The 19,754-nt window shown below is 48.5% G+C and overlaps 10 protein-coding genes across 10 annotated transcripts; 4 read left to right on the top strand and 6 right to left on the bottom strand.

The window, feature by feature from the left end:
- Positions 1 to 881: 881 nt before the first annotated feature.
- On the top strand, positions 882 to 1,295 carry ANOM_009317 (uncharacterized protein; the record flags this gene model as incomplete). The annotated part of the gene is made up of 3 exons (XM_015554573.1): positions 882 to 1,002; positions 1,058 to 1,177; positions 1,237 to 1,295. 3 exons carry the CDS (start codon positions 882 to 884, stop codon positions 1,293 to 1,295), a joined length of 300 nt encoding a protein of 99 aa, XP_015403012.1.
- Positions 1,296 to 1,643: 348 nt separating this feature from the next.
- Positions 1,644 to 2,876, bottom strand: ANOM_009318 (aldo/keto reductase; the record flags this gene model as incomplete). Its single annotated transcript, XM_015554574.1, has 4 exons — positions 1,644 to 2,019; positions 2,103 to 2,640; positions 2,708 to 2,746; positions 2,816 to 2,876. The coding sequence occupies 4 exons, from the start codon at positions 2,874 to 2,876 to the stop codon at positions 1,644 to 1,646; spliced, it is 1,014 nt and encodes a 337-aa protein (XP_015403013.1).
- Positions 2,877 to 3,793: 917 nt separating this feature from the next.
- ANOM_009319 (uncharacterized protein) lies at positions 3,794 to 4,357 on the top strand (the record flags this gene model as incomplete). The annotated part of the gene is made up of 1 exon (XM_015554575.1): positions 3,794 to 4,357. The coding sequence occupies one exon, from the start codon at positions 3,794 to 3,796 to the stop codon at positions 4,355 to 4,357; it is 564 nt and encodes a 187-aa protein (XP_015403014.1).
- A 449-nt stretch (positions 4,358 to 4,806) lies between these two features.
- ANOM_009320 (uncharacterized protein) lies at positions 4,807 to 6,379 on the bottom strand (the record flags this gene model as incomplete). The annotated part of the gene is made up of 4 exons (XM_015554576.1): positions 4,807 to 5,452; positions 5,506 to 5,622; positions 5,680 to 5,794; positions 5,845 to 6,379. 4 exons carry the CDS (start codon positions 6,377 to 6,379, stop codon positions 4,807 to 4,809), a joined length of 1,413 nt encoding a protein of 470 aa, XP_015403007.1.
- A 1,111-nt stretch (positions 6,380 to 7,490) lies between these two features.
- Positions 7,491 to 8,861, bottom strand: ANOM_009321 (putative ganglioside induced differentiation associated protein; the record flags this gene model as incomplete). The annotated part of the gene is made up of 1 exon (XM_015554577.1): positions 7,491 to 8,861. The coding sequence occupies one exon, from the start codon at positions 8,859 to 8,861 to the stop codon at positions 7,491 to 7,493; it is 1,371 nt and encodes a 456-aa protein (XP_015403006.1).
- A 447-nt stretch (positions 8,862 to 9,308) lies between these two features.
- Positions 9,309 to 10,534, top strand: ANOM_009322 (isoflavone reductase family protein; the record flags this gene model as incomplete). Its single annotated transcript, XM_015554578.1, has 2 exons — positions 9,309 to 9,339; positions 9,642 to 10,534. A coding segment is annotated over one exon (873 nt), but the record flags the coding sequence as incomplete, so codon positions are not given.
- A 315-nt stretch (positions 10,535 to 10,849) lies between these two features.
- On the bottom strand, positions 10,850 to 12,100 carry ANOM_009323 (glycoside hydrolase family 7 protein; the record flags this gene model as incomplete). Its single annotated transcript, XM_015554579.1, has 1 exon — positions 10,850 to 12,100. One exon carries the CDS (start codon positions 12,098 to 12,100, stop codon positions 10,850 to 10,852), a length of 1,251 nt encoding a protein of 416 aa, XP_015403008.1.
- A 737-nt stretch (positions 12,101 to 12,837) lies between these two features.
- ANOM_009324 (acyl-CoA synthetase) lies at positions 12,838 to 14,884 on the bottom strand (the record flags this gene model as incomplete). Its single annotated transcript, XM_015554580.1, has 5 exons — positions 12,838 to 12,878; positions 12,929 to 13,161; positions 13,210 to 14,114; positions 14,169 to 14,470; positions 14,530 to 14,884. The coding sequence occupies 5 exons, from the start codon at positions 14,882 to 14,884 to the stop codon at positions 12,838 to 12,840; spliced, it is 1,836 nt and encodes a 611-aa protein (XP_015403003.1).
- Positions 14,885 to 15,141: 257 nt separating this feature from the next.
- ANOM_009325 (BolA family protein) lies at positions 15,142 to 15,709 on the top strand (the record flags this gene model as incomplete). Its single annotated transcript, XM_015554581.1, has 3 exons — positions 15,142 to 15,293; positions 15,369 to 15,475; positions 15,535 to 15,709. Exons 1-3 carry the CDS (start codon positions 15,183 to 15,185, stop codon positions 15,707 to 15,709), a joined length of 393 nt encoding a protein of 130 aa, XP_015403002.1. The 5' UTR covers positions 15,142 to 15,182.
- Positions 15,710 to 16,515: 806 nt separating this feature from the next.
- On the bottom strand, positions 16,516 to 17,860 carry ANOM_009326 (syntaxin; the record flags this gene model as incomplete). The annotated part of the gene is made up of 5 exons (XM_015554582.1): positions 17,697 to 17,860; positions 17,512 to 17,596; positions 16,971 to 17,452; positions 16,633 to 16,912; positions 16,516 to 16,574 (listed from the first exon to the last, which is right to left on the bottom strand). The coding sequence occupies exons 1-5, from the start codon at positions 17,700 to 17,702 to the stop codon at positions 16,516 to 16,518; spliced, it is 912 nt and encodes a 303-aa protein (XP_015403005.1). The 5' UTR covers positions 17,703 to 17,860.
- Positions 17,861 to 19,754: the final 1,894 nt, after the last annotated feature.

Raw genomic sequence — 19,754 nt, forward strand, 5'->3', positions numbered from 1 at the left:
AAAAAAGAAAGAAAGAAAGAAAGAAAAGAAAAGAAAAGAAACAAAAATAAGAGAGGTATACGGAGTAGCGAATTGGAAATCAACATTTCATGACTAGTTGACTGAGTACCTAAGCTCACCGCTGTATCAAGAGAACAGGCTCTAATGACGAGGTTAGGCTGGGCCACCAGGAAAAGACGGCTCAATCATAGAGTAGCTCTAACTCCAAGAATGTCTCAGATCGTCCTAAGGATCCGAGTAAGTTAGGTGGTCATCGGGCTTATTAGGCCACTGAAGAATCAGACCTTCGTTTACCCTCAGTTGGGGGGCTTTAGCTGTAGGCCTAGATTACGGAGATCTGCTCGCCCCAGAGCATTTTGCCTTGGGTCCGTTGTATTTTGAATTGCGACTATACCGCCATGGGATAGCTCATCCAGCCCCCTTTCCCCATGCATACTAGTCTATACCGATTCATCTCGCTTAAACATAGTCTGCACTGACACTGTAGACACATCCACTAGCGCTTATCAAAAAACGGTTGACAAAGTAAGACATCCAGGAGAAGGTGAATCCTTCGTCAGTAATAGTTGTCAACAAGGCAGACTGATTTGCGCAGGGACCAATTTTTAAAAGGGAGAAGAGGTATCTGCGCTTGTCTGCGGATATTTTTGTCACCCGCAGTTGCAGTTAAGGTTTGGGGGCCGCTCAGCCTCATCTAGGTAGGGTCCTACATACCATCGCCTACCTGTTAGGAGTCGGAGTGATCCCAATAGACTAGTATATAAAGTCTGTCTCGATCAACGAAGTTTGAAAGGGTTTCTCTTGAACATCAGACACTTCCTCCTTTACAAACCTACACATATACATTTTATCTTCAGCCACATCCATCATATTCTCGCAAGATGCAGATTTATTCGATCGTCGCTGCTGCTACTCTTTCGCTAGCAGGGACAGCTCACGCTTGGGCGCAGGCTGCAGACGGAACCTGGATTGCAAATCAGAACAGCTATATCTTCACAGACAGTAGGTGATCTTCCCGGGGATACGACGAGACTATTCAAACTAATGTAACCTGTAGATCTGCAAAGCAGATGGGAGGTTGTCGAAGCATGCACTATCAGGAACACAAATACATGGCTTTCCAGTCATGAAGCTTGCGCTTATTGGGTAAATAGCGAGGGGCTGATCGCTCGTGGAGGTACTTATTCCTAACCGGCTAGATAATCTTCCTAGCTTCGTTCTGACAATATACTATAGAATGCACGGCTGCTGTTAGGCCCGTCGGCGATCCGGCCAACGTAGTTCAGTGCAAATGAATTAGGGAAGAGGTTGAGTTGCTGAGATGTATATAGACTACTATACTCTGGTGGCAGCGGACTTGGGTCAATTATTTCTAGTTCATGCAATCTTTATAAGTCTATGGTCATACTAATGCTGTTGTATGTTTTTTTTTCTTTTTGAAAACCAGCAAGTATACTGATCATCTCCATGAACTGGTCATCTAGCCGGAACTAGAGTTTTTAACTTGTTATCAGGGCGGGGTTTCAAGAGGTCCAACTGATCTAGATCTAATACGTACTCCGGAGATTTTTCAATACGATCTAGTTGTATTGTAGCATCTTTCCTTATCTATTAGTAGTAGTCCAGGATGCTGCGAAACATCATTAAACCAAGCATTCTCCCCTGTCATCTACCCAGCCAAGCTCCTGTACTGTCCATCCCATAATCGTCTTCCCCTTCCCTGGTACCTCCATCCAGACCGGGGGCACAAAATCGATAAGCCACGTTCTCCCAATTTCCTCATGCAAAGAGTTTATCGCCTGGATCTCCCCGTCGGTTAGTTTTGCGAGGCGTCTATTCTCGGCCAGCCTAGTTAGTGAGCTTGAATGCGGAATGACGGCGATTCCACGTTGAACGAGCCACGACAAGATGACAGCCCCGACAGAGAGCTCGTAACGTGAAGAAAGAGAGAGGAGGAGGGGATTCTCATAGATTGAGGAGGTGTCCGAGTAATGGCTTGTAGGTCCGCCTGCTAAGGGGCTGTTCAAAGTGGTCAATTTGTGAGAATTTCATTACATTAAGCAAATTTGCTCTCAAAGGATCACCAGTCAAATTCAACTCACCCCCATGCGATTGGACGAATCCCTCTTTCCAGACAATATGGGACTAATCTTGTATTGGGATTCCGGGGATGGATCTCGATTTCGTTAACCACAGGCCGGATTTCAGTCTCCTTGAGCAAGACGTCCAATGTCTTCTGTGTGAGGTTGCCGACACCAATAGCTCTGCAATCAGGACCCACTAGCTTTTCCATTTCCTTGTAGACCTCTATATAGGTCGGGCTCTCATCAGGCACCAATGGGCGTGACACATCTTTCGTATAGCCTTGCGGCCAATGCATGATGTAGATATCAATGTAGGTATCGAGCGTGCGCCGTGATCTCTCAAAGGCTGCGCGCACATCATGGTGATCATCACTAGATAGCTTCGTCACCACAGTAATGTCAGACCGAGACACACCAGACTCCTTGATGGCTTCTCCAACAAGGTCCTCAGTTGCATAGATTTTAGATGTATCGATTAAGCGATATCCAGCTGTAATGGCTTGTACTATGAGACTGCGGACATAGTCTCTCTCTTCTTCTGGAAGAACTAAGCCTTCTGTAGCATACTGTTAGCCGTCGTGCTTGAAAAGTGGAACCACTGGTCAAAGGTGACGGCCACTGACGTTTCATAGCACCAAAACCGAGCGCGGGTATTTTCATGCCTTCATTAGTATTTCTATTAGCCCTGTATTCAACAACGGATGCCTCAAAAGTATAGCTATTGAACATACCATTGTTCAGTTCGAAAATGGTCGAGCCCTGAGGACTGTCACTGTATCCGTCGGTCATCATATAGGCAGAGAGCTTCTTTGCGATTTGACAGTACTAAACAAGCTTGTAAGACAAGTGTCTTTGCAAGGATAACATGAGATTTACCAAGTAAGATGGAAACATGAATGGTTTTCATAAGAGCTCGGGCCTCCTAAGGCCTCCCACCTGTTATTGAAGCTATGTCCGATGTTGGTGCGCCCTCCAATAATTGTCGCTGATGGGAAGATCCAGGATGTGGGGGCGGGGGCCAAAAGGAAATCGTGAGATAACAGCAGTCCTGGTTTAGCAAAGGGAAGATGACAGCCGTGTAGGGAATTCATGTGAAAGTAGGCGTCTCTAGTATTAATAACGATACCAAGGCTGCCAAGTAAGTCGGTGGAGACTAACTGGCACTTCGTAGGAAGATCTGTAGAGTGGTACGCCTGACCTCAAAATGTTTGGCAAAGGTGCGCCTTGCACTCACCCGCTGTGCCATCTCTTTGTCCTCTTAGGTATAGCAGAGTGCGTCAAAGTTCCATATTGGGTCTCGCAGCTTCGGATGCGGAAATACTGCCTGGCAATGGAGGATTGCCCTTGTTAGTAGATATGTAACCGTGACTCCCGCATCGACGCCAGGAGTATATGCAGAAGAGCATACTATTACTTCAAGGAAGTTACAGATAAGCACCTTATCAATGACAGACACACATGGCAGAAAATCATAGAATAACACGAAGAAATTACGTTGAGCCGGGATTCCGGGAATGATGTACCATGGTGAGCTGTGGCTGACTCCTACTGAAATATGAAATAGGGATATTCGTCTTGAGTTATCATTTCAAGACTAATTCCTCTTCGCAGCAATCACCTTACATCTCTTTTGGTTCGTACTGTCAATATCCGTGGCGTCCAATGCTAATTCGATAGCAGGTACTCGGCCAGTTCCGCTAACGGCAAAAATGAACAACAATCTATTCAGCAACTCATCGTTCAATGATCAGTTCAGCTACCGCCTCGACCTCGGACTCGGCAATAGTGGTCTGAGCCGCAGTGATATAAATCTCGGCAAATTGTCCGGGTCGAACAGCTTGTTCAGCACGCGTGATACCAGATGGGACACTCCCCTCATGCCAGGGGCTCCAACTGGGACGGTCTACAGTATGCCTCTATCCCACAATCCGGGTGTGAGGCTTGATATGAGCAAGAACCCTGTCGGCGCTAGCTTGAACGCAGACATGGGGAGCCTTCAAGCTGCGGTTGGGGGTTATGGTCACAAGAATGGCTTCGACGCCTCTGCTGGCGCTACATACGAATTTGTGAAGCACCATCACGTCCATGGTGGGGTTCGGGGAGGTTTCACCAGGGATAGTGAGCGTGTCAGTCAAGGGATCGGTGGTGGCTATTATCATGACCTCTCCCCAAACACCCAGGCGGGGGTGAGGGTGGATAGAGATATGGCTAAAGCATCGGGTAATCCCCGGCCTACCAATACCTTTTCCTTCTGGAGTCTATTCAAGATTTGATGTATTCCTCGAGTTCCTTGGCTACTCCAAATTGATAATCTGGCTTTATGATTGACGTCGCTTGCGAGCTGTTTGTCCAACTTCTCCTTGACTTGCTGATATCTACATTCCATAGGACCCAAATTATTACTTAGCTCAGTCAACATTCAATACGGACTCAGTAAGGTTACGCATAGCTGTTAAATTGGACTTGGGATAATGTTATTCGTGAACGGCTTGAATAGAGACCTTGAAAGTACCTGGGCATCTAACCCATGTCCATACACACTTCAACGTTATCCTTTGAATTTGTGAACACTCACTTAGGGCCACGATGCATGGTACTACTATCTGTCATATCTTCAAACCAGATGTTTGACCGTTCCAAAAGCCTTCGTAGTGATACAGTCTACTAGTAAACGTTACCAAGTAAGACGTGTATACGGCTATGAAAAGTTCCTTCTGTATGGCTAGCAAAAGTTTACTCCAGAAAGTGAAGGAAAATCAATACAACCCCGGCACCAGCTCCATCTCACTCTCTGACAATAAACCTCCCAATCCTTGCCATACTTCCTCAGACAGTTTCTCTCATCCCTAGTACATCTATAGGCCAGGAAAGCAGTAGCAAAGACAGCCTCATTCCAAGGAAGCAGGGCCTCGGTCCCACACAATGCGCACATGGCGTACGTCAATATCAATACGCCCAGATAATTGGGATGTCGGATATGTCTCCACAGCCCTGGACTATTCATAAGTATCACATGTGAAGCATCGTGCTTAAACGGTAACATACCACTACACAACAAGAGTGACTCTCTCCCGACCCCATCAGTCGTCGTATACGAAGCACGAACAAACTGCGCCTTTTCGTGTCCCACCTCCTTGGCACTCTTCATGTCGCATACTACATTCTTTTGCTCTGTGGCGACATAGTAGACGATGAATCCTGTGACTCCGAGGGAAAATATTGAGATAATACGAGTGAGGGGAAGCTCAACGGGGTTCAGGGCAAGATACTGCGTCTGCAAAGTGTACATTGTCGGGAAGAAAACACCGGATTCCCACGCGAAGTAGAATCCGAAGGGCTCGTCGCATACGTCCATACTACGGAGATACCTAGGGGCTGAAGTTAGATTGTGATGCGGCTTTGGTAGTGAGGAGATGCTTACCATTCTTCATTTGTGAAGAAGTTGACGATGAGAATGTTCCGGAGTAGCAGTACGCATATCATCGTGTACGTTATATAACCGTGCATTTCCCATTGGAGGGCTGCGAAGGATATATCTCTACAAGGACAACATTAGAGTTTCAGATATTTTACCTCCGATGATGGTTGGACTTACATCATGGCGAGTGCGGTCATGGTCCAGCGTCCGTTGTGGAAGATTTTGAGATCCCATGCTGCGCCGAACCGAGGATGGAGCTCAATGCCTCGCCAGATATCGGAGATGTATGAATCTGTTGAGGTTTGTTAGAAAGTAGCTACTTTTCGAGATGGTATCTATTACCATTCTCCTTGTTATCATATTTATATGACGGAGCAATGCGCCCCTTTAGAAAGGCTAGGCCTGTAAGCAACCAAGCGAACGCATTCAGCACCAGGATAATGTCTCTCCAGTTGCTGGCTATGAAGGAAAGCTCAGTCCATCCGAGAGCTGCCGAGACCAAGAAGAAGATAATTGAGAATGTGAAAAATGATAGGCCGTTCATTGTATAAGGTAAGGTGTGTCCTGATGGCGTGGGTTGACCAGCACATATCCTACCCGGCAGTACGGTATATAGAATAGCTTCGAAGAGAATCCATTTCGCAAAAGCAACGCTGATATCGTGGGAAGGCAGAGAATACCAGCTCAATGACGCCTTTGGATCTGCCAAGAATCTCGTGACAGAAAGCTGAAGGGAGCCATTGTAGTCTGTTATAGCGCTCCACCAAATGGAAATCAAAGGGGTGATGAAGAGCATAAAAGTAAGATGACCTATTGAACGAGAAATGGTCTGCTTCTGACGCTCATGGTTGCAGGGTGATGGATTGTCCTTCCGCATGTTGTACACTATCTGCTCTGCGAGCCACCGAAACAGAGAAACGACCAGGTGGACAAGAAAGATAATGGCGAGTTTCAGAGGGGTAGATTGGAAATACCGTTTGTTGCCACTGAGTAGATAAATAAAGTAGTATGAGGTTGCTAATATATTGAAAAATACTCGCCGAAGCAGCATTTACCATGAACTGGCTTCTGAACAGTGTTCTACGATCACACTAGCGCTTCTGCGAGGTTATAAGAGTGGTAACTCTTGGTCTAGGTGGCCCTGCTTCTGTGATGTATCTACGTTGTTGGCATATTGCAGAAAGTGACGATATACTGCATGAATATATGCATGTCTGCCTATTATCCATCCACTGACCACATTACAACTCTATCTTGCGTCTTCAAGCTGCTGTAATTACGTAGCTTGGTGGTGAGAGAGGCCCAGCCTATTACTGAGTGAGATGCAACCAGTACTAACCAACTTGCTCTTCTATTACAGAGTAGCTAGAACATGATACGTGGCATCGATAGGTTAGCCATGTTGTTCATAGCCAAGCACCGTTTGAGAAAACGATACTTCTTGGTATGTCGAAGCAGCGGTGAAGCTGCATGCCAATTTATTGCCTTAGGCTTCCAATTTGGACTCAATCAAAGCCCCTAAGTAATACTAAATTATAATTCATCATTTAAACGTCCCTAGACAATCTATAGTATCTCTCTATACAAATATCGGATCTATAACAAACTTCAACCCACCAACGCCTCCACAACCAAACCCAAGTCCCCTTCAATCCCAACAGCCAAATCCCGTTCCTCCAAATCCCAAGGCGCACATCCAGAAGCCCTATTCCCGCCCTAATAAGTCGAAAGCCAGGATTCGAAAGGTCCCCCACCAGCTCCTCATTCGGCCACCTCAACACGGCCGGCGTATTGAGCCCTACACCCAGCTCAAGAATAACAGCCCTCCTACCATCCAGATTGCTGGCAACATCATCCATATATTGCTTCCACTTACGCTCCTGCCCACGGAATGGGGCAGGGTTGAAATAATCGCCACCACGCACACAGAGTGTCAGTTCGCCGCCGCAATATTGACATGCCGGGATCTTCGTTTCATCCGTGAGAACCTAGCTCTTTAGATCAATAAAGGGTAACGCGGCGTCCACAAAGGGATCGGAAGGAAATACGGCATCGGGTCGGCATTTGGCGAAGCATTGCAGGAAACTGTATTGTCCTTGTGGTGTGGATACCTTCTCTGCTGGGAAGCCGTTGGCAACGAATTGGCCATCGGCGTTAGATGTGCGAACGAAGTATCTATCGTCAAAGTGGGCCGCGAATTTACGCAGGGCGTCGTAGAGTTTTGATGCCGGCCAGGTCCGGACCATGTTTAGGTGGAGGAAGTAGTAGCCCCATTTTTGGTTCGGGCTGTCCCAGTCGTTGAATCCGAACACGTCGTATAGGCGTCCTAGGCCGAGGTGGAGAAACCCCGGGAAATGTTTTTGGAAAAGAGATGTAGAAGTATAGTCGAGGCCGATAGCTGCTGAGAGACCAGCACCGGCGGAGATAACTAGGTAGTCTGCTTCTTGGAGCCAGCTTCGCGCCTTGGATATGGTAGGGGTAATGAGTGCCTTGGGTTGATCGGGTGGACTTGGTGGGAAAGATATCTGGACGCCTGGGGAGGCAAAGCTAGTCTTGAGCGCCGCAATATTTGCTTGATACAACTCGTAGTCTCTCTCCAGGAAGGTGTCGAAGATTATATCAGTCACGGTTGTTGCCGGGTGATCCAAGCACCATTGTATCACGGTCTCCAGAGCAATCTTGGCGGCCATGTCCGGCGGGAAAGCAAAAAGTCCTGTTGAGATACAGCAGAAGGCTACAACCTTACGGCCGTCCGGACATGCAGGAAGTGACTCAGTGGCATCAAGGCAAGACCTGTAACAACTTGCTAGTTGTTGCTGCTGTACTGTTCCAGGACTCTTCCTAGAGTTCACTTGCGGGCCCACAGTGTGTAATACCCATGGTGTTGGTAAATTGAAACCCGGGGTAAATTTTACAGATCCTACCGGCTCTGGATGCCCTTGCTCAAGCATTAAAGAGTTGCACGAATCGCGAAGACGTGGGCCGGCAGCAGAGTGTATAACATTGTCAATGCAGCGATGGTCCGGACGGAAACAACCGAGAAGCTGAGAGTTCGCAGCGTTGACAATTGCGGTTATGTCAGTCAAAGCTGTGATGTCGCCTCTCCACAGATATATACTGATTGCCTTGGAGCTCGATTTCTCTGTTGTCTTATCATTGTTGGGCTTGAATACAACGCTCGGGTGGATTGATGTAGATGAGGTGAGCACTGCTTTATTGTTTCGATGTGTGATGACTGCGTCAATGTCTTCGAGTATTTCCGTAGGTAGTTCGGGAATCGGTGGCCGCTGGCACAGCAGTCGTCTCATTGTTTCTAGCTGTGACCATGTCTCCATCTGAGAAATGTAATCGGGGTTCATATTGTGCGAGCATGAATGACATGATGGATGTTGAGAGACATGGCCATGGGCCTCCTGGATGAGGTGCTGAAGTGCCCTTATCAATCGAGAGTTCATTTTGAGATTTCTGACAAGTGGTAGAAGTCGATATTATAGAGTCTGTTCACTGTGGAATAGTATCAACCTGAAGTGGCGAGGACACTGACAGTCCGACAATATGACCTTACCCCTCAATGCAAAATGCAATCTTCTTTGCAAGACATAGAAGCTCTCTCTAGGAGAATCGGAAGAAGTAAATCCAAAGAAAAAATTATTCAGAAGTTCTAGCATCGACTATCCTCGACCTAGGGCTCCGCATACCTCAGTTTGTAAGCCTTATCAAACAGCGGAATTAAGGGACAGGAATGCGAGCCAATCAGAATTGACTTTTGTCCCAGTGCAAACAGTCCACTGAACCAGCTTTAGCCAATGATGACAAGTAGCAAACAGAACATACAATGTAAACAGCATCCACCAGGCTAAGAAAGGAATAGCCCGAATCCATTCCGGCTGTTTGCCCAGTTTGACTTTTGCATACCAACCCTGCCAAGTAGATGTATAGGATGATGAATCACCAGGTCTGCTTACCCATATACTCCTAAGTAAAGGACCATTCACCTATATAAATCCCGTAGCAATCTCCAAGAAACCTGCGTCCCTCAATCCTCAATTCTCAACCCCAACCCCACTCACCTATTCCAAACTCCATACAAAATGCCCCCCAAACCAACAATAGCCATAGCCGGCGGCACAGGCACCTAGGAGAGCACATAACCACCGCCCTGCTCAGCACTCCCTTCATCAGCTCCTTCACCTCCATAATCCTGCTCACCCGTTCCGAAGCCTCGTCCTCCATCCCCAACATCCCCTCCAATCCCAAACTCCAACTCCGCAAATACACGCCAACCAGCCTCGCCCAAGCCCTAACCGACATCGACATCCTAATCAACGCAATCGGGCCCTCCGGCCACAGTTTCAAGGAAGACCTCCTGCGTGCCATCCCCAAAACAAACATCAAGTTGTACATCCCCTCCGAGTTCGGGGTAAACCACTACATCCACGACTTCCCGCATCTAGAATGGGACGCGAAGAAGCGACATTATGCTCTCGCGCGGGAGATATTGCCTCCCCAGGTGAAGGTCTGTCGGGTGTTTTGTGGACTGTTTATGGAGGATAGTATTGGGCCTTGGTTTGGGTTTGATACCCGTGGCGGACGGTATGAGAGTGTGGGGTCGTCTGCGGAGCGGGTTTCGTTTACAGGGTTGGGCGATGTGGGGAGGGTTGTTGCGGGGCTTTGTCGCTTGTTTGCTGCTGAGGGGGAGGTGCCGGATGTGGTGCATGTTGCGGGGGATACCAAGTGTGTTGCTGATGTTGCGAGGGTCATGGAGAGGGAGGGGGGTGGGCCGATTGAGGTGACTGAGATTGCGTTGGGGGAGTATAAGGATAGGGTTACTAGCGTGGTGGGGAGTGATCCGGCGGCGTATTTGAGGTTTCTGATGGCGGAGGGCAAGATCAATCATTCTCCGGCTGGGTTGGGCTGTGATAATGAGCTGGTGAATCCCGGGGAGCGCGTTTGGAATTGGAAGTCTTTGGAGGAGTTGGCGAGGGAGACTCGGGGGAGGCCTTGGAGGGATCTTGAGTGGCCGAGTACGTGAGGCTACTGATGTGGTTCTAGTTTGTTTTCGATGGTGGGATTTTCATGCGTGTGTCTGGGGATGGTATCCTTTGTTTTCATGGGATAAAATCCGTTTATCCTACGTTCCCTCCTAGCGTGTGTATATTACTGCACTCACTGGGTATAGAACCTTTGTATTCTGCCTCTATTGGCGTATGGCATGGAACCTGTTGACGGTATGCAAGAATCGGGATGTATTCATTTATGGATCAACTTCGCTATATTTCGCATCACATATAGCAATCAAGCGCAAAGATATCATACATACATAACCACAGACGATGTAGAACCCATTCTAATGCTGGTAGGTCGATCCAATGTCTCCCCACCGAATGTTGGAAAACTTCACATGAGTGTCTGGATACAATTTCTCAATCAACGCCGGGTCTCCCTCAGTTGCACTGCACGGTCCTGCATTGCCACCATCAAGCCATTGCATGAACGAGCCTGCGTCGTTCCAGATACTCATCGCAAGAACCATGCCGCGGCCCAGGGCGTTGCCCATTTCCTCGAGGCCACCAAGCCGGTTGAAGGCACTTCCTTCGTCGCTGCAGAGGTCCTTTGTAATCGAGTCGACAGTTTTGCCTCCGGAAGTGACGGCAGCATTTTGAATGACCTGCCCATTCTGGATATAAAGACGGCGGATTTCGCTGAGTTGGCCTGAGGTGGTGTTATCAGTTGTGAGGAACTGGGTTACAACTGTGAGTGTCTCGTTGGTGTTGACCTTGAGACCGTAACCGTAGTAGTCCTTTGCACCTAGGGCGTACGGGTTGAATCCACAGCCAGGCTTGTCACAGACGCCGGAAGCTTCGCACTCTGAGCCGCTGCACCCGTACAGGCCGGTTGTGTTGCAAGGGTGTGGTGTAAGTCCTGTTGCTCGGGCGTTGGCTTCCCAAATATCCATTTCCTGACAGCAGGAGCCCACACCCTCGGTGTTGGCTTCGCCGTTGATCCATTCCTTGGTGTAGCATTGAGCGTCACAGTACCCAGTTCCATATGTGGCTCCGGCTTGGTTCAGGGAGCTCCTTCCGCCAGAGGCCTCCATTTCAGACAGATATAAAGCACCATTCATACCGCATACGAGGGTGGATGCATCGACATCGAAGGTGAATTCCTGATTCGTGAGTTTCAGCATGGAGTAGTTCTCTCCGTCTTCCGCGAGGAGGTAGACGCGCGGTGACACGGACTTTGTGCCGTCGCCAGTTTGCAAGTACTGGTGAAGGGTCAACGTGGCATTCTCTGTTTCGACACCGTAGCTGCTGTAGTCCGTGATACCATCAACGACACAGTTGTCAGCGCAGGTTTGTTTATCCGGACAGATGGAAGTGTCTAAGCCGTTGCTGTTGGTGCAGGAAGTTTCTGTCCCTTTTTTGTGGATGAAGTGAGTTGCTGCATCCAGAACAACTGAGGTGTTCTGCTTTATGCAGCCACTCTGCGATGTGCATTTATATGTGGTGAGTCTGGGATGGGCATCAGGCGTAGTGCCCGCCTGTTGGGCTGTCGCTAGTGGCAGAAGTGCCACGAAGGGAACGAGTGTCCAGATCATGCTAAAAGGCCTCGGCTTGCTGGTATATAAAGAGTATGTGTGCTGTCGTATATGCGCCGGGGCGTAGCCGTTATTTATGTATTATCCCGAGACAGAGCACCAAGGCTTGTGGGAGCTTAAGAGCGTCTGATATGGGATTCCGACCATTGCGGCCCGATGGTCCGACTTGATTCATGCACATGTTTTTCCGGATGTCTCATTGCCATTGTGATCCGGTTTTAGATATATTAAAATCCACCAGTGCGGAGGATGCGCGTCGGCAATGTTGACAGTATTAAGGTTATTAAGGGGTCTGATCAACGGCTTCGCACCGCGAGAGTAGCGTCAGACTGAGACCGGGAAATAATAAAACGAAGCATTTATGCTATAACGTTGCAGAGTATATGTTTTGCCGGTCTTTGCGGGCCATAACGGGTGCGGAGGGATGTCCGGATTTAGCCGCTGCAGACTGCTTCAAGGTTGGGATCAGCAACCCGGGGGGAGCTAGTCTTCCGCCAAGGACCACGGCATTTATCGAATCCAGCTGAAGAAACTTCCCCAGCCCCTGGCCGATGGAATTCACATAGATCAAAGCCTCCTGTGTCTCGCGGGCTCAAGTTGATCTAGTAGACAAGGCCATGGGTTTCTTATTTTCAAGTGGGCGAAAAAAGTTTCAAGGGAATAACATTTGGAATTCATCCAACATGATTACATAGATACAGTCGAGATATTGTACAGTGTTGACAGTCCATATGCGATTAGATTCCAAAGACCTCCTTGACAAGTGTCTTTTTGTTCACTATATGCCAGTAAGTATGCCACCATGGCCAACGAGAGACAGGAGCTTACCTTTGCCCATTGCATTCCTTGGGATCGGTTTGTTGAGAACTTTCATCTCCTGGGGCATCTTATAGCTTGCTAGGCGATCCTTAAGGGCACGTCGCATGTCAAGGGCACCCCATGGCTTGCCATTGCGACCAGTATTCGCAGCCTTTTCTGCGTCGAGAACAACCACTGCAGCGACCTTCTGGCCCCACTGCTCAGATGGAAGTCCCACCACAGCTGCTTCGCTAACTTGAGGGCTACAGCAGATCAGTATGCAGTTTTCCATGCGGTACAGGAGGACCTACAGGGACAGCAGCTCTCTTTCCACCTCCAATGCGCTGACCTTTTCTCCACCGGTCTTGATGATATCCACGCTCAGTCGGCCTTGAATGAAATACATAGGTCCCTGTGCCCAATCTCCACTTGTTCCTTTCCCAGCATGCTCGACTACTCGGCGCGTGGCAACGTCCCCAGTCTTGAACCATTTGCTCTTACCATCATCACTGTCGACAAACGCTTCTTTTGTGGCTTTCTCATTGGCCCAATACTCCCGGAAAATAGTAGGGCCACGGAGCTGGATTTCACCTTCACGCTCGCGTCCATTCGCATCGTATTCCTCTCCAGGCTGTATAACTTCGTTTGTCTCCGTATCCACAAGTCTAGCCTCCACAGACGGCAATGCCCACCCGACACTACCATCAACCCGATCGGCGAAGTCGAGGCCGCAGCTGATAGCCATACCGACTTCGGTCATTCCAAAACGCTCCAGAAGGACATTGCCATTGCTGAGATCCTGCCACGCTTGCTTAGTAGGAGTCGGCAAAGCTGCCGATCCAGAGATATTCAGACGTAGATTCTCGGGTGCAATCCCTTTCTTCGCTGCCGCTTGCACTTCAGGGGACAGGCCGGGGAAAGAGGATAAGAGTCGGTTGTAGATCGTTGGGACAGCTGTAAGGAAAGTAATCTTGCTCGCTGAGGATGCGGGTAAAAAGGGAGCCGCAAGCCTCTTCCACACAGCATCTGTGTTGAAAGGGAACATAAATTCAATAGACGAGCCAGCCAGAATGGGCGTTACAATGGCATTGATAGTCCCATGGATATGATGCAGCGGAAGAAGATGGAGTAACCGGTCATCCGGAGAATATTTCCATGCCTCCAGCAAGGACGCTGCTTGCGCCGTAAGTGCTGATTGCGGGATCAACACGCCTTTCTAGTACGTATCAATATGACTATATCCCGCACTGCTGGGATGAGGTGTCCTTACCGGCCTATTGGTAGTACCTGAGGTATATAGCATCATTCCGCCACGAGACTCCTGCACAATGTCCTGCAGGTTTATTTGGTCCAAACTGCTTGCCCCGGTTGTAATCTTCTCCATGACTTCTAGAATAGGTTCTCGTTCAAGACCAGCGTTCAAGATATCATGTGCCTTGGTCGCATACTTTTCGGTAGCAACGAGCACTTTGGCCTGGGAATTATCCATGATATACTTCAATTCGCCGACGGGGAAGGCCGGAGAGAGGGGTAAGGCGATCGCATCGCTAGCAAGAATGGAAAGAAGAGTCACTGAGACCATGATCAGTAACCAGCCAGGCAGGGTAGACAAGAGAGAAGAGAAACAGTACCTACGTAATCGTAGCTATTCTCCGCCAGAAATGCAATTCTTTCTCCTGCAAGCCCATCTTGCTGGCCTTTGGCACACTCAAGGAGTCTTTCCTTTGCACGGACGACATCGGCAACGAGATTGCCGTAGGTAAAGGAGCGGGACGATGCGCTGTGAACGACAGCAAGACTAGATTGGTCGTGATCTCGGAGAGCTTGGAAAAGAGGTAGGTTTGGCAAAGTTGAGAGCGACCGACAATTAATTGGTTGGAATCGAGGTTGGTGGAGAGCATTGCATTTTAGAAACGACTGAAATGCGCGACGAGCCAAGGGCCCAGAGCCCCGCGAAAGGGCCGAAATCAGCATGCGTCCTTGCATTTTGAAGTTAGCGGGATGCGTATGGCATATTTATCTTCTATACGAATAGCAATCAAGGTGCAAAATCCGTCAATGGATATCAGACTGGACAAAGAGACTGATTGATGTCATTGTTTGGAGCCAAAGTCGGGAGCTTTTGGTCGGAGTCGGAAGCTCTCCCGATCGGCGGTATGGGGAAAGCCGCTTCACATGATGACATGAAATACCAGTACCAATGAAATCCATCAATTTATCCATTACTTACCAACGCTCCTCCGCAAATCGACATCTCCCACTTCCTGCAATTCAACCACATCCCATGCTCTCCCTCCTCCGTCACAGCCGTTCCGGCCTTGTCCCTCGTCGTCTGTTCTCAACAACCTCCAGAATGGCTTCCAATACTCCCGTCGAAGATGCCGTCCGTGAGAAAGTACGAAGCACAGCATTCTTTCTCTACCCTACTACACCCGCAATGTCGACGTGCTAATGTATCCCACCCTGCCAGATCACCACTGCTTTCTCCCCCTCCAATCTTATAATCCGGAATGATTCCCATCTCCATGCGCACCATGCGCCGATGCGTGGGTCAACGTCCAAGGAAACGCACTTTCAGTTTGTCCCCCACCCGTCGGCTCCTGCGAAACAGCGCCTGACTGATATCACTTTGTTAGCATAACGATTACCTCCGAAGCATTCAAGTCGAAGATGCAGCCGGCCCGTCACCGCATGGTGTACGCTTTGCTAAAGGAGGAGATGGACCGAGAGGGAGGAATTCATGCGCTGCAGTTACGAACTCGGACGCCGGAAGAGGAGCAGAGGGAGAAGGAAAGAAAAGCGCAGGCATAAAGCATGACATTGTGAAATCGCGAACAATGTTTTTTGCGTAAATATAGATACGGCTTTGCGATACCCAATAATGTGACTGCACCTGGACTTGAATCTCTATCCGGAATTCTGTATGAAAGCACACTGGAAAATGTGTGGGCAACCCCTACAATAGAGCACATTTGATCTACCACTGGCTCCGGATTCCTGGTGTTGCGATGGCTCATTAGATTGATTAGTGGAATAGTCGATTATTACATAGATCTAGCGCCAAAAGTCAAAGCAAGCGAAGGAACTCTAGTATATACACGTGCAGCAGTATCATGCGCATCCTATCCAAGAGCAGCAGTCATCAGGCCGCATTCGATTAAGATGCGGAAACTATACACGACCATCAGTGAATACAAAGACCATGGAAACAGGAAACGCAAAGGTAGAGACACTCGCAAGACAAGCTTTTTCAAACACAGACGAAACGCGACAGACAGCAATCAAGTGGTATAACAAGGGTAAAAGTACATAAGAGATCCAACGCAAATAGGGAGTGAAATTGGCGGTTGAGCTTACCGTGGTCATCGAGATAACACGGGGAACATCCTGCCGGTGTAAGTCGCACAGATCGATTAGAAAGCAGCAGAAGCACAAATTCGTTCCAGCCCTTGCATGGGTATACAAGGTTCAAAGCAACTAGACGAGAAGAGGGAATCGCAACATGAAACACAGAGGTATGGAAACGCATAGGGTCGGAGACAAGAGTTGATCGGAGTTCACGGAGAAAGCCAACGTGACCATAAGGGTCACAGTCAGAAAATTCATGAGTCTTGAGACTACTTGTTTCCCTGGGTTACACCGACAGCGACACCAACAACGATGGCAATGATGAGAACTATGTCGAGGTCAGCTCCTTCCTCCCAGATACAAATGGTGGCATCTGTGATACTTACTGATGATAAGCAAGGCATACCACTTCCACTTTCTTGCCCGACGCGCGCTGTCAATGGCATGGGTGATCTGAGTGTTGGCGTTGGCGACGTTTCCAGCGACCTCTTCGGCGCCCTGGTTGATCTGTTCGACGGCAGGCTCTTGCTGGTGCACAAGCTCTGCGACTTCTTGGTACAGCCGACCAAGCTCCATCATATCTTGTTCAATCTTCCGAATTGCGGCCGAACGCTCCAGAGCAGCCTGTCTGGCATCGTTGGCTTGACGGGTCCGGCTACCAGTGAGCTAAATGACGCATGTTAGCAATTGGGCTTAACGTGAGATCTCGGCGGATGTCGCCTACCTGGAAGGTCTGCTCCTGTCCCATGAGAACGTTATCAACCCCCTGCTCCAACTCCTCGGGGGTCGCATCGGGGTTGGCAATTTCATAACGACGGCGAACCTGCTCCCTCAAACGCTTCTGGAAATCCGATTGGGCCCGCTGGTACTGCTCGATTTCGCGGCGCAGGTTGCGGCTTGTCACATCGACCTGGGTCTGTACACGGCTGTCTCCGGAGCCGGGAGTCTGTTTGATCTTCTTCAGGAGGTCACGGAGATAGCGGAAACCGTTGTTGATTTCATCCTCGACGTAGTCTAGGGTCTGGCGAGAAACTTGGTCTTCCTTTCCGGTGCTCGAGTCCAGCAAACCATTCTGCGCGGCCGCGAGCTGTCCCTCGCGCTTAGCGCGAATGTCGGCGATACCGTCGTTGATTTCACGGCACTTGTTGAGCAAGCTGGTCGGGTCGGCAGGCTGGGTATCGTAGCCACCACCCACCTGGTTCATCTCTGCCAAGAGATCGATTAGATGACATTCGATTGTTTTGCGGTCCGTCACGCGCGCTTACCATAGTTGCCATTACCCTCCTCTATGCTGCTAGCTTGCTGGTAGCCTCCCTGGCCACCATAGGGGTTGTATGAACCGTAGCCGCCCTACATCAATTGTTCAATTAGTGGTCCATCGAAGTACCATGCGGTTAAGGGGAGGGGCAAGAACGTGGAGACGAAGGGGGTCGTCACCGGGAGAGCGTACACTCATTGTGATGGGATTCTTCGATCGGAAGATTATTTAATAGTCAAAGTTATGGATTCCTCCGCGATAAGGTCCCGTTTCTGGGTTGTTTATTGACCAGCCTAAGGCAACCGAATCTGGTTGGGACGATGGCAGAGTCGGGTCGTACGGGAAACTGGGGGGGAAAGGGTGGGTGGATCGATTTGCGACAGGACGAAGCTCCGGTGCCGGCAAGAATAGGGAAACAAAGGAGAAGCGTTAATTCAGTCAAGGAGAGTGAGAAAACGTAGGAAGAAGCTGTCCGGTACAAGCGAAGGGAAGAAAAAAAAAAAGGTTTAGTAAGGTTATGAGGTAGAAGGCAATCAGCGAAAAAGCGACGGAGTGAGACACGCGGCTGACGGAGCACCTGAATGGATGATTGATGAATGAGCGGATGGATGCCTGAGGCGGTCCGGGAATTAAGGCGACTCTTTCTCTGTTTACTGGCCCGCAGACGGCAAAAAAGTCGTGACGATTGGTCCCTTAGTCCTATACAAAACACCGAGAGGATTGGTCGAGAAAAAAAGAAGGAAAAGAGAAGTTGCTCCTTATTTTTGCTTTGCCCTTTCTTTCCCGCGCTAAAATTTCGAATCAGGGGCCATGAAAATTATGACTCGATTAGGGTGTTTTCGTTAATATTAGTTAGGGGCTTGGGGCTGAAGCACAGACCGGCCAGAACGACGATCGTCTCATCTCCCCTTTTCTCAATGGCCTAACACGAGTCCGTCGAGATGAATTAGTAGCGACGGTTGGCGATAGTTTCAACCTTGTCCAGTTCTTTGAACAACGGCAATAACTCGACTCCGTCCAGTGGATTGTCTGTCTCACTACGGTGGTATCTTCTCCCTTCACTTTCAATTGCTGAAGGAGCAAAATTATCTATTATCAATGTCGGCAGCCAGCCAGGCATACTGTCCAGATTTATTTTAATTTTGTCATGGTTTTCCCTAGCCATCTATCGTAAACAACAGTTACATATCTCTTTCTGAACAATATCGAGTGGCCTGAGATCGGATGGAATAGACCTTCCCTATTCCGGAGCAAGGTCAACGTCAACCCTAAAAAATCTTAGGTTCGAGACGTTCGAGACGTTCGAAAGCTGCGGTACGTCCAATAAAACGGAATCTGTCACATTATCAGGGTCCAGCCACCTTCAAGCTCTGAAGAGCTCTGCACGTCATCCGACATCAACCTGTAGGAGATTTCATGATATCTGAGGCATGCATCGGTTAAAGCAAGGGACATATAACACTATGGCAATCCACCTTTCTAAGTTTCTCGATGCGCATTGACTGTCTCACCCCATACGCAGTCACTCAACGTGGCACGCTATTAATTTGTGGTGAGATTGCTTCAATTTCCTCAGCGGCGGTATTCCCCACCGAACCATCCACTTTGAAATGTCACGTTTCAACCCCTCACAGCACCTTAATTTTTGGATAAACACTTTATCTGGTTAATTTTTTATTTTTTATTTTTTGGCAAGGTCTCTCTTAATTAATCCATGTAAGCAGTCGTAGCAAATTCAGAAAACCCTTGCATACATTATTTAGAGTATCTCGCAAGACCAAAATAGGAACCCCACTAAGGACCCTTAACGGTTTTTCCTCCCATCTTACTGGTCCAACGTATCCATCCAAGCAAATTATATTTAGCAACAATTCCCATCCTTCAACTGCTGGTTCGTCCACCTTCTTGCATGCCTAAGACATCCTCACTTTCGCCACGATTTGTCTGTCACTGCTCCAATAAATAGGCAAACATATAAAAGAGGACCAAAAAAAGTAATCCCGGCGATGATATCATATTCGTGATCAGCCGGCAAATTCCGCGAACTCTATTCGTCTGACGAAAGTTTCTTATATCTTGAACAATCTGTATGAGACACTATGCCACCTACCATATCTGAATATGAATGATAATAATCTCCAGGCTGCTTTAGAATAATGCATTGTTCGGTATAATCCTTAACACACCAGACTTGCTCTTCGCATTTGATACAGGGCATATAGTAAGTATATATATAAAAAAAAATAAATC

This window comes from Aspergillus nomiae, assembly GCF_001204775.2.
Source record: "Aspergillus nomiae NRRL 13137 chromosome Unknown contig00379, whole genome shotgun sequence".
Taxonomy (NCBI): domain Eukaryota; kingdom Fungi; phylum Ascomycota; class Eurotiomycetes; order Eurotiales; family Aspergillaceae; genus Aspergillus; species Aspergillus nomiae.